This window comes from Macrosteles quadrilineatus, unplaced genomic scaffold (assembly GCF_028750875.1).
Source record: "Macrosteles quadrilineatus isolate MER2022 unplaced genomic scaffold, UCM_ALF_1.0 Scaffold_6__1_contigs__length_79288215, whole genome shotgun sequence".
In the NCBI taxonomy this organism is placed as follows: Eukaryota; Metazoa; Arthropoda; class Insecta; order Hemiptera; family Cicadellidae; genus Macrosteles; species Macrosteles quadrilineatus.
In genome coordinates this window covers 69,014,184-69,030,211 of record NW_026542599.1, presented here as the reverse complement: position 1 = coordinate 69,030,211, position 16,028 = coordinate 69,014,184, and the positions used below count along the sequence as shown (strand labels likewise).

Genomic DNA, 16,028 nt, shown 5'->3' with positions numbered 1-16,028 from the left:
ATTTAAGATATTTTATTGAGTAATGTGGTATCTTAAACTTAAATGATTCAACCGATCAATAGCTTAAATTAAAGTCTGTCATTTTCTGATTATTTTTACTCTAAAACATATAAAAAAAACATGAACTATACTGGATCTAATGAATTTTAATCATAGTAAACCCTTATAAAAATAATTTTATGTTGGTTTTTTACTGTTATATTTGGCTTATTTAACGATATATTTAAATAAAGTTTTGCTATTTTATTCATTTCATACTAAGCTATCCACATAAAAAAAAACACGCCACAGTGCCTCCACTGTAGCAGTGAAACTGGGTACTCACTAAAATTTGTGTTATTTAAATAATAAATCAATTTGAAGTCAATATATATATATGGAGGAAATCCAGCAAGGTAAATTGAAATTTGCTTTGTCAGCAGGTTTTCCGCGGTGCGGGTTAGACTTTGTTATAAGTTAAATGTTTTATTTTAAGTTTTTTATTCCATATTTGATAGTGGATATTTTTTAACACTAACAATCTATCAATCGATGTTTAGGCTACTAGTTTTGGGAGATTGTACAGATTCATGCTTTCCGTGCCGTAAGGAAAAACAGTCCTACTAATGTTTTTGTTAATCCTACTCTATATTCCCCACACAGTATAATATTGTACAGTTAATCCGAAGTAGACTGCGTAACAAGATTACATCAGAATCAGGCTCCCCTTTAAATCACCCACAAATCTTTAATCTTTCCAATTGCACACTTCAGTCCCTAGCCATAAAGCCAAATGGAATCAAAAGCTTGTCATGTAAAATGGCAGTAGTAAATGGTGAAATGTGAAATCTACTTACTTTATTTTGTAAATTCTGCTTTACATATGACATATTTGACCTTCTCTTGAATAAATATGTCTTGAGCAAGATTTATTTTGGATTTGCATACTTTTCATACTAAAAGGTTCATGAAGAAAAACATTTACTCAAACAAATATTGTAAAAACAAATTAGCAATATTGTGGTCTAATTATAACTGATAGGATACAAAAAGTAGGCTAAACTTGTTGTATAGCAAGTACAAACTAAATTACCAAACTAGTTTCCCACATACAAGCCCAGATGATCAAATAGAAGAGGTCTGAGACACGCTGAGAGAGGTTCACCTGAAGTACTCTCAGACATTGTTGACGTTGAGAATGTGTCATTCTTACTCTCTCCACCGTGTAACCAGGCTCTAGCTTTCACCATGTAGCTGTGATGTGTGTTGAGTTGAGTTGGTTGTTATGGTTGTAGATTGTATCTTGTAAAAGATTATGTTAGTTTTTTTCACTTCAACAAATTATTTATTTTTTACATTCCTACCTTACACATCTACGTAACGTCAAAACTAACAAAAAAAATGAATATTGAAAAATTTCAAACTAAAAAATGCATAACAATCCAATACTCTTATATCTAAATTAATTCCCACTTTAATCAAAACAGACGTAAATTCCTTTTTACGTGAATTATTGTGATTTTAACAAGAAAATGCATTAGGTCAATTTACTGCTTCTAACACCAACATCTTAAGTAGTAACTTATTTGGTACTGTAAGAAAACTAAATACCAATATTATTAAAAAAACATCGATGTAGAAAAAGGTCAGATACAAGAAGGTGTTTTCCTATCTCTAAAAAAAATCATTTCCTAAAAGCTGCTCTTAGCCAATGCTAAAAAGCTATCAAATTTTGATGAGAGACATTTTATTTTTTTTACATTAAATAAGTTACTGCTGTATTATAGATCTGCATGCGGTGGGAGAACAATATAAATGTATGGACCGGTGGCTTGGAGACTCTAATAATCAGATAACAGGAAGCGAGTGGCTGCATGAATAATACATCGTGATAATAACTAACTGGCTTAATGAAGACGATGGTCCGGCAGATTGGGTTTGAACCGTGTATTATAAATTAATATGAATAGTTAGGGGATGTAGGTTATTTAATTTATGAGTTCTTTCTCTCATTTACTCTTGAATTTTGTGGAACTCTTATCAACACACTATTTCAAATAAATAACAAGATAAAATATGATAACAATGGCATTTTAGCAGTTATACCTCTTAGATTTTCAATAAAAATTTGGCATATGTATGATATTACAAAGTAGAAAAATAAAATGTACATATAAATACAAAATAAATTCTAAACACTATCATTACTGTTTATTTGCTACCTAATATATTCAAGGATAACTAAATATGCTATATGACTAAGTATTTTTTTTTTTTTATTACTACAAAATATATGAAGTAGACTAGAAATTGTAATTGACTTGATAGTAATCGAAAACCGATAAAGTAAATTAAGATAACTAAAACAGCCACTGATGAGTTATTTAAATGTATTACTTTTTACTAAACAAATTGCTAATTTAATATATAAAAAAATTAGGTTTTCTTTTCCGAGTTCGTTTGGCTCTTCTACCCTACCGATTTTCATGATTGAGGTCTCAAATTGGAGGTATGCACGCACAGATTTGCCATAAAGCGTTGGCATATATTTATTTATAATCCCACTTGGTGTATACGCAAATGAAATTTACTCCCCATGTATTTCTTATGGAAGTTAAATTTGGGTTTTCTTTGCCGAGTTCGTTTGCCTCTTCTACCCTACCGATTTTCATGATTCAGGTCTCGAATTGAAGTTATGCACTCACAAATTTGCCATAAATCATCTACAAATATTTACCTACAGTATTGCACGACCAGAACACATAATTTGATTTATTTTATAATTCTTACTTCTATTTAAGAAGTGCCTTTACTAGTTATAAATTTATAATCCCATATATTTTATTCTAATAACCTTGAATTAAATACTGGCTTTCATTTAAGCTATTAGCTATTCAAATTGGAGGAGTTTTATGCAATCGCAAGGTGAATAACCAATATAAAATTATTTTTTATGAAATTTTAATATGGTAAAAAATCAATAGCTCCATTATTGTTCATGTTTTTCTATATCTTTTAGACTCAAAATAATCAGTAAATTATAGGATTTAATTTGAGATATTGATCGTTTGAATCAGTTAAGCTCAAGATACTGTATTACTCAATAAAAAATTATAAATTTGATTATTTCTTGGATATAATAGTTATTTATTTAATTATTATGGGTCCTCTAGTATGCTTTCTAATTATTTTTCATATAAATTAGATAAAAAAATAGGTGTATTTTTTCTTCATCCTAAGTGCGACCTTAACCCGAGTAACTTCGGCGTGGAAACGAGAATTTAATGAGGGTTCTTGTGAAGATTAGATTATCTAGACTAACGCGTACCATAACAGTTGATTGTCTGATGTAGCTTCTATAAAAGAAGATTGAAAATGTTTTCAACATTTACGTTGTGTAGGATCAACTATGTTTTTGAACAACGAGTAACGAAAAGTAGCGCAAAAACTTATTCGTACATTGTTTTTTGTATACAACAAACAATTCACGGAGGGAAGAAAGATTGCTGTATCAACTGCAAGTTACAATGTTATATGAGCTCAAGTTGACTCTACATTACAATAGGTGAAATATCATGTTATTATTGAAAATAATTAATAATAATTATGGCAATTTAATTATCACCATAAGTTCAGTAAACTTTATAAAATTTATTTCATCCTCTTTGTTTTACTTTACACTAACTCTCTTCTTAGCAACATGTGTTTCATATAAAATTATTTCTTATTATTCCTTAAATATATTTCCTTGTTCATTAACATATGTTGCATTCAAAATGTAAATAAAACAGTGTCTTGTAACTCTTGTAACCTTAAAAGGTGTGTTTAATTTTCCCTCTCATATATTCTATAAATATTTCTTATACATCAACATTTTACCTCTTGGTCCTTCGAAATCTTTATCATAACTCTCTACTTCTTAAAATATTTTCTTTCCCCATCATTCTGTAAATAATATTTTATTCCCAAACTAATATAATTCTCTACAAAGTAACCACCATAGTAAAAAAAAAAAACTTTACTGATAAGTAATATTACTAAATTAAAAAGTTTAAATAAGAGTTATGCACCTTATACAGTAAACAGAGTTTAATAGTATAGCCTTTTTTATTTAAAATCACCCGAAAATATTACTTTGGAAATAATGTCAGCAAAAGTACTTTTAAAAGTACGCAATGTACAAAAGTCGTATCTTAACATTATGTACGTACACTGATAATTACAAGATGCTTTTGCCCTTTATTATCAAGATTAAGTGTATAACTTATTCCAAAACTAAAAACATAATAGATTTCCCTGAGGTGAGAAGGAAAGGATTACGAACAAAATGTATTTTAAGTAATGAAGGTTCTGCGTACATTCCCTTCAGTTGTAATCTGTTAAGCTCTTGCTGAATGCAGTAGACCGCATTAATGTTAGATTACAATGTGTTTTTGCAGTATACATGAACTTCTTACAACCATGTATGTTTTGATTCATTTTAAATAAGAGTTATTTACGAATTAAGTGACATCCACCGTTTTCAAATCAAATGTAAATGTGAAATGTGACGAGTTAGACACATACGTTAGCAAAATGGTATACGCTAATAGAATATTTTCGTAATAAGTATTAATGTTTTAATTTTTGTGTGGAGGATTGTATTAAAAAATTCATTATATAAGTAGGCAATATCATATTACACACAGTACTGGGGTGTGTTGAATATGTGTTTTAAAACATTCACTATCAGATTATACAAGGCATACCAAAGGGGGGTGTGAAAACTGGTAGGCACCGTGTTAAACTACAGTTTAACTCTCAGTTTTTAAAACCATTCAATGTCATATTATATGTAGAAATCAAAACTAAATATTTAACCAACTTATTCAATCATTTGAAAATGGAAATGACTATTTGATTTCTTAGTCTTATGTTCATATAGCTATTAAAAAATATTGTGCTGCCAGATTAAAACAATGTATTTTTATTACCTTTACTGTTTCGTAGGATTTTATAATTAATTGTTATCAATTTGTGTTGTTTAAAATCCTTAATTTCTCCTTCCTGCCTATTGAACTGATTGGCAAATCTTCTTGGATTCTCTTACAAACAAATCTTACTAAGTTTTCATGGTAGAGTTTACTTAAAGTTGTTCAACTATTGCACCAGTATATTTCCGGCCTAGTTTCAGAAACCAATCTCGTTGCGACACCTGTGCCTCTGTTCATTCTAACAAGAAGCGGAGCGAGAACTAAACCTACTTAACTTGGAAATTACAATATCCAAAACTGACCCTTTCATTTATGACTATTTTAATTTGCATGTAAATATTACATTAAACTATCAAATAATTTTTAATTTTACTACTTGAAATAAAACTGGCTGTAATAAATTAATTAGAATTCACTTACAACAATCAACCTTTCGTCAATGAATTGTAATGGTTTCATGCATTTGATCCATAGTTACTTTGTATAGTAAAATGAACGCTTAGAATCCAGAAGGCAAAAAGTGGGGAATATAAAAAGTAACATTAGCGTCAAATGTGCTTCGGCTTATATTGCAAAAGTTCTCAACTTTTAAAACTTTCTTTCCCAACTTCGTGCCTTTCGAAGTTTACTGAAGTGTTTCTTAGTTTTATTTAGAGAAAATAAGACATTGTTATATATTATTTAGCGGACTGCCAATAAGGTGATGATAAGAAACTTAAAGGTTCTTGTGTTCATGTAATCTGATTTTTTAAACTAAATTTATTTCAGCAATTAGTCCCAAATAATGCAACGTCTAAGTATTTACCAAACCAAAACTGAATTTGTTAACTTGAGACTACAATTCCTTAACATTTCCTTAAATCAAGCCATAGTTTTATTTCGTAAATAATATTGGCACAAAAAATTTAACGGATTGTACATTAACCGACTTACAAAATCTCAACCTAAACCGTGTAATAATATTTCTAAAGTATACAAATAATGCAAAATAAATCAAATGTAATTAGAAGGATTACATCTATAAAATACGTGGAAAACCATGCACAATTTGACTTTGAGTTATAATCTAATAACAGTATTATGACTATAGGCTCACTGCAAACCTATCCAGTTCAAAGTATGACATACAATCAATTTAAAGTGTAGTTTATTACTCCGTAAGATTATAATGATTAGAATGAAAGTCAAAGCTGCATTTTTAAAGGTACATGAGTAATTGTTTAGGTACGTGTATTTTGTCCAGTAAATTATAATTTCATAAGATATTGTACTAAAACAAAAATGCATTTTAACCGCACACTTTCAGTTTTTGACGGTTCTTTATCCAACAAATATTATTGTTCAATATTTTTGCAAAAATAAATAATATATATAGCCTATCTTTTAGCTCTGATTGCTTCGATATAGGAAATGTTGTTAATTGAATACCAGAACGGATTACACGGAATTTTTCAAACCAATTTATAAGTTTGCCAATTCCCTTCAAAGTTTCACTTTGAACCAAAGTTAGCCAATGTAGTAAAGATGAAAGTAGTTGTCGAAACAATTTACATGAAATGGCAATAAACAAAATCCCCTCCAAACTAATTCATACCTTTAATTGTATTGCTACAGAGGTAGATAATCCCATTGTACAATTCGATTTTAGTGGATATGTATAATTTACAGTATCTTAGTTTATAGTATCTAAAATATATATTTTAAGTTACAGAGCAAAAAATGGAAATATTTATTATTGTTTATTTCTTTGTGTTTCTTAGGCTGTTATTTTTTTTAACTTAACCCAAAGTATTTTCTAAGTAAATATATTCGATAACAAATTTTTGTTTTTATATCTGTAAAACATACCTGTTTTACCGTTAACGTACTTGAACTGAAATTTTAATCAGCTCATAAGTTTTTATCGATGTAAAAATTGCTTATTTAATGTGGGGAAATACATTGGGTAATATTGTTTGAACGTAATAAGTTATATAAAAGTGATCTCTTAGTGTACGTTTCAAAGTACAGTAAGGCAAAGCTTAAGTGATCTATTTTAAATGGCTCTTTTTAACAAGAAATTAAAAAAATAAAATAAGATTTTTAGGTGCAATATTTTGTCGGTTGTAAATGAGATGATAAAATTGAAGTGGCTTAATTTCAGAAATCAAAATAAAATAAAGTATTAGGTTTTGGGTACCCTGTATCAACAAACATCAATTTCTACACCAGCAAGGTATGCTGTTTAATGTATTGCACTTTCATAGTGCTTTTAGCAATTTCTCAATGTCGTCTTTTATATCCATTGATTTGACTCATGCATTTGAACGAGGTCATAATTAATTTGAGAATCGTGTAACAAGATGAGTTTTTAACCTCCTGGTGAAAAAAATACAAAAAAGAAAAAAAACAATTCCAGATAAAGAAGATACATTTGGAAAAAGGTTTCTGTTTTCACCACGAGGTTTTTAGAACAATTAATATACAGAAGAGTGCGGCTTGCAAATGTATCTGGTAAGAACTAAAACAATGCTTTGTGAAATTAATCGCTTTATCTTTGTTGTATCTTCCGGAAACTTGTGAATCACTTTACGCAATCTTTGACATGATGCTCTTTGAGAAATCCCCTGTCAAAGGACTTTCAACTTATAAAGAACCAAACCACGATTGTTCCAACTATAAAATCTCTAATCTTTGGGTAGAAAATAAAATAATGCATTGTTATTAGCAGCATTATTGCCCTATATTACCCACATCTTATAACTTTTTGTGTAGCCTCAAAACTAAATCTTTCTTTATTTGTTTTGATTATTTAAACTGTCTTTGTAAGCAAATATGAGGAGAACCCTTGCGCAAGATATCCAATATTACGTAAATAGCCCATTAAGGTCGTAATTCTTTTTAAAGAGAATTTTCCATATACCTAATGTTAAAAATACCTCAGCTGTACTTATCTTTTAGTAATTCCTTCAATAACCTTATTAAAATCAGTTGTGATTATTTGTTTGTAATAATGCATTCTGTTTTGTTTATTTTAGCTTACCTTAACCAATCAACAGTTTTATTAATACTTATGAAGTCAAACGGGTTGAAGCCCGTGGGTAACAGCTAGTATAAATAAGTTCAACAACGAAAAAATGTTACAAGAATCTTATTACACATGCAATGTTTTACCTAACGCGAGTTAAAAGGGAAAACAAATAGTTAAAGCAGGTGTGTAAAAAGCTTTGTAGAGGTAATCTTTGTTGTAACTACGAATAATCATACCTTTGTTTGAGAGAAGCGACAAAGAGAATATTTTCTTACTTATCCTCTTTAAGCTATGCTATAAGCACAATATGTTTGCTTTTATAGGTTTAATGAGAAAAATTAAACTCCTTTACCATCAAAATTATTATCAATTACCAATATTTATATTGTAGTAGGGTTAAATAATCTTGACACGGTAGTAAATAAATTAACGTGAACTTTATTAATTGTTAAATGTTAAAAGTTTGGTGTTATTAAATGTCACTTTAAGTTTTCAATATATCATTAATGCATTTTTGATATTTTCTTTTATGTGTGGTGTACACGAATAGGTAACAAATAAATGCTGAATAGTATTGGTGAATAGGTAAAAAGTAAATATATCCTCGAACGTTAAGATATAACATGCAACAGGCTAAGCCAACAATTAATAACTAGACTTGAATTAGAGAATAGACTAGAATTACCATTGAATATCAATGTTTTGACATTGATATTACAGTATTCTGGTAATAATTAGACTATCGCATGGAAATGGTATATAAAGTTTATAGTGGATTTGATGTATTTTTTATTTGCATTATTCAGTTACGCAAAAATGTTTTTTTTTTGTGAAATAGTTCATTTATGTTGTCAATACATTTGCTCGACCACATCATTCCAGACCATTACCCGAAGTGCACGGTGGCCATTCATTGGACAGACTCGGTTGACTGGAAAATGTGACCAAATGCTCTCTTTACCGACAATTTACAGCAGTGTTGAAAATTGTATAACAAAATAAATATGGCCTTCCTTTTAAAATTATGTTCCATTACACATTGCAAATATTAGCACTACCCAAGATAAATAGTTACTTACACGTGACATTTCTAGCTTAGGCTTATCCAAGTATTATACACCCAAAAATGGAATATTCATAAATATTTATCCCTTAGGCAACGTGGAATTTTCACCAGGTATTGCAGTGAACGGCTTACCAAACGTGGGTAAGACGATCATTTAGTGTTGGTTCTGTAAATACTTTACAGTATTCAAGTAATCGATGCTATTTTCGTATCTTAGTCAGGTTTTCTCCCCACTAATGGCAGATCATTGATCGATTTACTGTCCACGCCCCAAGTCACCAATCAACTCTACCCTCTTTTAATGAAGATTGTCTGGCAAAAGTCCAGCTGTAAGATACTGATATCGCACTTCTGTTACTGACTATGATTTTCTTGTGTTACCGTCATTGACTTGTCAAGTTTTAAAAGAAGGGATTAACCCTTAGTTTATTTTTAAGTTGAATAATACCATCAATTGATAGCCAACCATAGATTGCATATGGGCTTATACTTCGTACTAATTTGCGATTCAACTAGATTCAGAGATTAATAAATTAGAAAATTTACATAAAATCCGAGTCTAAGTAATCTTATTATTTTGTAACAATTTAATAATATGACATTGGACTAATAATATCAATAGAAATATATAGAGTAATTTTATAATTGAGGGAATCAAGGTAAAATTAAATGCTCATAGTCTGAATTAAATATTATCATTAAAATAGAAAGTACTTAGCCAGCATATTGCCAAAAATATTTGATATAGTGTATACACATTTTTGTATATAAATTAATATAAAAAAAAAATAAATCTGTAAAATTCAAATTACAGTTCGTGTTGTGATAGATTGTCTGGTGACATTTCGTAGCGACCTTTCTCTTTATTGTTGTGGCCTGAATAATGAATATTGGACGTAAAGTCGATATTCAGAGCAACCCTAAATTAGGAACCGTTGTCCCATTGAATATTGACTCAGCGGAGTCTTGTAGTTATCATCCATTGCTGTGACCCACTGACATTTTTGGCCATTACTCCTTTTTTGTGTAGGTATTTTATAAATAATAATTACAAAATCACGGTTTATATGGAATATTGATTTTTTAGAGTCTTATTATTTTGTAACTATGATATTTTCCGAAGTATGTATTTTGTAGCTTGTTTTCAGAAGATAAACAGAATAAAATAAATTGTAGCTTTTCCAACATGAAATTTATGAAAATTATATATTGTGGGATGATTAGAGGACGAAGATATTAGTGTGTTAATTCACACAAACAAACGTATAATTATGCGTAGCTAAAGGCCATGTCACACCGACATCCGCCGCTCCCGCCGCGGGAGTACCGCGCGCGGATGTTTTTCCTCGAGCCATGTCACACCAAAAGTTCGCGTCCGCGGCGGGAGTTTTGAGATGAGTTCATTACAATTCGTTTTACATAAGAAACTCATCTTACCTGTTTAGTATGCCATGTAAATTTGCAGGTTTTAAGTAAAGTGTTTAAGAAGCAATTGAATGGTTATTAATTTGTTAGTGTAGGGCTACTTTAAAAAGTAAATAATTATTTTTTAAATTAATTTAGACCTTGTGTTCGAAGCATTTTTAATAAGGTTGAGGATAAATTATCCACTTTCAGCATTTTGAACGTTATTTTTCGCTACACTACAAAGACTATTTACTTTTTAAATAAAATCATATGACCATTTTAAAACTAATGTAATTTTTTGCTAAGCCTTCTATTGAAAGTTCAAGTTTACATTGATTGTAAAGTTTTGGTTGTTGCAAATCGAAAAAGTTGATGAAACAACAACAAAAAGGCAATATAAAAATGTTCATGGGAAATATTAAATTTTCACTGTAAACGTTATTTTTGCATGGTAAACAAAAATGATTTTTTCTGGTGATTAACATAATTACGAAGATAATACAAAAAAACATAGACTACATCATCAAACAAAAGAAACATGTTAAATTTAATTTAAAACTGTATTAAACTGTACTACTTTTAAACTTTAAATAGCTCAAGCATTCGAAATGCCCCTTTGCGCATGCGCTAGACAAAACTCCCGCCGCGGTAGTCTAAAAAAATCGCTCAGCAGGCGGACGTGGCGGACACTACCGCACGCCCGCGAGCGCGCGGTAGTGCGGTGTGACTTGGCACATTTGATAACACGGTGAGCGATTTTTCAAAATTCGCTCCCGCCGCGGGAGCGAGCTCGGTGTGACTTGGCCTTAAGAAGCAAAGTATATCTCAGCAATGACAATTTGTTTTTCTTTTCATCTTAAGTCGTTCTGGTTGACTTAGGCCTATATAAAGTGTAGAAGAATCTAGGCGGTGACAAAACAAAGTAGTAGTCTTCTTTCTGTGATAATGGTTAACTTAATAATTACAATACATGCACAAAGATTCGTCCTCACACTCATCGCAATTTAATGCCATTAGTAACAGAAAATAATGGTGTAATGTGTTTTTATATTTTAAGATGAACATTTTGCCTCCTTAATATATAAATATAGTAATTCCAGTTTGTTTTAAATCATTTATAGAAACTAATGGTTTTTTTTCAAAAGCTATACTCAGTTTTAATAAAAAGAAACATGTGGTAGAAATGTGTTCTTAGCTGCGTAAATTGACACTAATGCAGTTGTAGCAGTAAATTATTTTTGTAATTATTTTTTTGTAATTTTTGTATCGTTTTTACATATGAGATTTACTATAAAATAATTAATATAAGGTTTCAATAAAGGATAACTGCATACGAAGTGTTTTATCTTATTTACACACCGCCTATAAAAGGTTAAAAACATTCTCTTTCAAGCCAGATGTTATAGTAAAAACTACTTAAAAGACCTAGACAGTTAGTTGTTGTAGTTATTGAATTATTGAACTACTGTAATGATATCAAGTTAATTATTTACAATACTCTGGTGTTATACGGTTAGTGAACTCAAAAGGTTAGTGAAATTGGAATAGTTTTACCATATCAACAACTGATAGAGCTTAATTCTGTTTAGCTATAATTTTACAGATGTCACAGACATATGTTTCTGTGATGTCAACAAACATCTAGTGTGCTTGTAGCGTTAACCAGCTCTGTAGTTGTGTGATAAAGTTATATGTGTGATATTACAAATTCACCAGTTTGTTAGTTTATGGCCAATAGTTCGGGATTCTCTAAAGTTCTTTGCTGTCCACTATATCAGGAGCTTTATCATTAATGTCGACAAAGATTGCGGTAGTCTTTCTTATCGTAAGTACTCTTTAAAGTTTTCACTTAGTATTTCATAGCACTTATCCTACACCGTTATTGTACCGCCCTTACAAATAAAAGTATTTTTGTTTTTACTTTAAAATATTGACTATTTGAAATGCAGTTCCTATTTATATTAGCGTAGCGTATAATAAAAAAAATCTAGAAATGCAGAGATACATGATACATAAGACAAATTTAGTTTGATATTAAATGAAGTGGGTATTTAGTGAGTAACCTATTTTAAGATTAAAGCTATATTTACCTGCTTTTATTGAAATGCCATAAACCTATAATATTACAGATATCATTGCGATATTACGAGCTAAAAACAGTCATCTTGTGGGAGTATCTATAATCTATGTGAGTAATATACCTCATAGGATAAAATCGTAGAGATGTACAAAAATACTAGCTTCTATGCCCTTGCTTCGAAACGATGGGTGAGGGGGGGGGGTTCTCGAAAGATAGCAATCCAGCTCTTTATATCTACCAATAGATGTATCATATATTTACCTTAAAACAAAGCACTTATTTCACTTGTAGTAAAATTCTTTTATAAACTCAGATAATGGACTCAAATTATCTAAGCAACCAAGTACGGTTATTAACAAAAATGACACTGATGGGAGTTTACTACTCTATGGTTTATTCCAGAAAAGATTAACTTTACTTCCACAATGTAATTAATGCACGATAAAATATCCTTGAGTGACAAATTTAGAGATAAACAAACAACTGTTTACTGTTTAACAGCTTTTGTTTATTCAATTAATTTCATGATGTAAAAAATTGAAAGCATGTAAGGCCATCTGGAAAAAGTGGAAATAGGCCTGTGGGGCAGAAAACTTAAGAATATTTTTCATACTAATACTTTTGGCAAGTCCACACCCCTGATCTGCATATTGAAGCACTTTATGTCCTATACTTTTATTTAGTTTATAGTCTGAAGCAATGACCATGAACTTGAGTGCATAACATTCGTAGTTTAATAGGTATAAATATTTCAGACTCTGTTGTTTCATTAACAGGTCGTTTTGACTTTGGTAAATGCAGAAAAGGGATATCCAGAAAGGCTGTCGGATAGTGATACTCAACGTGAGTTACAAGTTATTTTAATATTTCTTTCAGTCCAAAAAGTGTAAGCTACTTTTAAAAAGTTTATTTGCATGGTAAAATGGTTAAAATATACTAATCGTGAAACAAAATCTGATATTACATATTATCTATAACCGTTAAGTTAGAAAATATGATCTATGATATCAGTGAGTTAAACCAAATTATGACAAAACACTTAATTAAGTTAGTGTACTATGTGTATGTTCAAATACACTTATGCTCGGAACCATAACTCAGGGTGGATGTTTTAAAAGTATTTTAGAATCATTAAACATAGCACAAAGTTAAATAATACAACCAATTAAATGATTGGCTTTAGGAAGTGCAAGCGTTACCCATCAGAAATTCTCTTTGAAAATGCGACTGTTTTAACCACTAGGCAATTTTTCATAGGAATGTTTTAAGTAAAGATTTTTAAAATTATAACAATATTTCCTCCATCATATTCCATCCTTATAACATTTGATTTCATGCTTGAATTTCAATAACTTTATTGCAACTATAAATATTATTTTCCTCTGCCAACTCATGAATTTATATTGTTCTCGTTTTGTTCTGTTAACCTACGATTCAGTTTTAAAGGCATTTATCTATTTGAGTTTAAATATCCAAGTTGAGTATAAACTCCCTCTTTAACGACATCCTAAGAGCAGCGATCATAGGTTCAGCCCCAGGTACAAAAGCAATTCAGTAAAAATTTAACAGTTTAATTGTACCGGCTCACATGTTGCTTTACCAGAAACCTTCCATCTTCCACTCACGGTCCCAGAACTTGTGTGGATGTGCAAAATCAAGATGAAAAGAAAACAGACCCTATGTTTTCCCTACAACGATCGGTTTAAAGGAGAGTCCCATAACAATGCAAGGCTCAAAAACTTAGGTCATAAATATTGAGTGTTCGTCTTGAAAATCGTTTAATCTACAACTACGTTGGATAAAATTAGTAAAAAAAAAATAAACCTGAATAAAATAGACCCTTTGTAAAAGCCACCTTTGATAACAAGATATATTTTACATTCTCTTAAATTTATTTTACTCCTGAGCATTTTTTATTGCAAACTTCGATAAGAAATCAACCTTTTTTGTCCTAGGACGCTAGGCACGAGCCCGGAATTATTTTCACATTACTTCAGGCTAGACCTAGGGGTTACGGCATTATCACTTAGATAAAATCCATTGGTGATTTGGCGGGATTTGAACCCGGGACCCCAGGAACCGGAGTGCCGCACTCTAACCGCTAGACCAGCTCGCTCCCCAAGAAGTCAACCTTGATAAAAATTCTTTTCATAGTCTTCATGAAAATCTTGTAATCAATGTACATAAAAAAAATATGTAATTTTTACCAAACAAATTTGAAAAGTTTAATGTTTAACAAGTAAAAGTAAAGTATTCACCTTATTCAAGGCTGCTCTAGCTACAAGAGACTACATGACCATTCCCAATCTACTATCAAAGCTTAGCAAAATCCCGAGTAGTATTTAGAAATTTATACAACGTAGTAAAAGTTCAATTTTCTATCAGTTACAGTTCAACAGTACGGAAGACACCCCGGTGAAGTATTCGATTTCAACGTCCTGCTTGGCGGGAACATAGAGAAGCCTCCCTTCACGTTGGGACTATTTGTGGAGGGAAACGGTGTCTACGACGAGTTACAATGCCCCATGACGTCAGAAGAAGAAGTGAATCAGCTGATTGTGAAAAACAGACATGACGTCCTTGCAAGCGTTCTGCCGAAGGAGTCGTACGCAGTGCTATGCAGGAAAAGCGAACCTGGTTCTATGATTGTGATTAAGGACGGGCAATGTAAAAGAAGGACGTACAACAAGGAGGACCCAAGGTTGGCTCCGTCAGAAGAGGTGGTGACAGGATTGGCGTGTTCCAGAGCAGCCAGAGAAATAGAGAGGACCATACCAGGGAGTCATATCAAGCTGAAAGAAGATGCGGATGATTTGATCAGTAGAGTAGTAAGGGTAGTAGGGAGTATTTTCTTTACACTTGCTGGATGGTGTAGTGCTATTGGGCGTTGTTTGTTCCATGAAGAAAAGTCCCAAAATGAAAAGCCTACTATTAGTCCTTTTGGTTGAGGTGTTATTTTATTCAATGACTTTAAAAGGAAATGATGTATTTAGGCTTTGGATAACGAAATTTATTCAAAATCAATATAGCAATTTTGATTAGAAAGTTTGTTATTTTATATCCCCTTCTCTATAACGTACCCTTTCCTGAAAGTTTAGGATGATAAATTGGTATACTTAGCTTGGAAGTAAGTATGGTACCTTTACGATACATTTTTAATGTTTTGTAATTATATAGCTTAGATACTAGTTCCGTACTATGTTCCAAAAATACCTTTTAATTTATTATTTTGGAATTTGTCGTCAAATGGAAGCAAATATTTTCAGATATTTTAGGCAATATCACAAATATTTCCTAAATAAACTTTCTCAGCTCAATATAAGTTTGGGAATGTGACTTTTGATTTTGGTTAATTAATTCGCTAAGATTTTCTTGTCAAATTTGAGGTTTTCATATTAATACTATGTCACATTTGTTATAGTTATTGTACTACTCTTATCACACGATTAATGCAATTTTTACTTTTTTTTTATTAGAGGATTTTAAAAATTTCAGTAAACGTTGAAAGGCGTT

General features: G+C 30.8%; 1 protein-coding gene across 1 annotated transcript; it reads left to right on the top strand.

Annotated features, from left to right (window-relative positions):
- Positions 1 to 12,831: 12,831 nt before the first annotated feature.
- On the top strand, positions 12,832 to 15,534 carry LOC128997608 (uncharacterized). The gene is made up of 3 exons (XM_054423247.1): positions 12,832 to 12,858; positions 13,292 to 13,358; positions 14,901 to 15,534. Exons 1-3 carry the CDS (start codon positions 12,832 to 12,834, stop codon positions 15,461 to 15,463), a joined length of 657 nt encoding a protein of 218 aa, XP_054279222.1. The 3' UTR covers positions 15,464 to 15,534.
- The last annotated feature ends 494 nt before the right edge of the window (positions 15,535 to 16,028 follow it).

Bases quoted from the DNA above. Each gene is read 5' to 3' on its own strand.
- LOC128997608 (XM_054423247.1), top strand. From the start codon at position 12,832: ATGGACTCAAATTATCTAAGCAACCAA. The intron at 12,859-13,291 runs GTACGGTTATTA...TTTCATTAACAG, and splicing joins CAAATTATCTAAGCAACCAA to GTCGTTTTGACTTTGGTAAA. The intron at 13,359-14,900 runs GTGAGTTACAAG...ATTTTCTATCAG, and splicing joins GTCGGATAGTGATACTCAAC to TTACAGTTCAACAGTACGGA.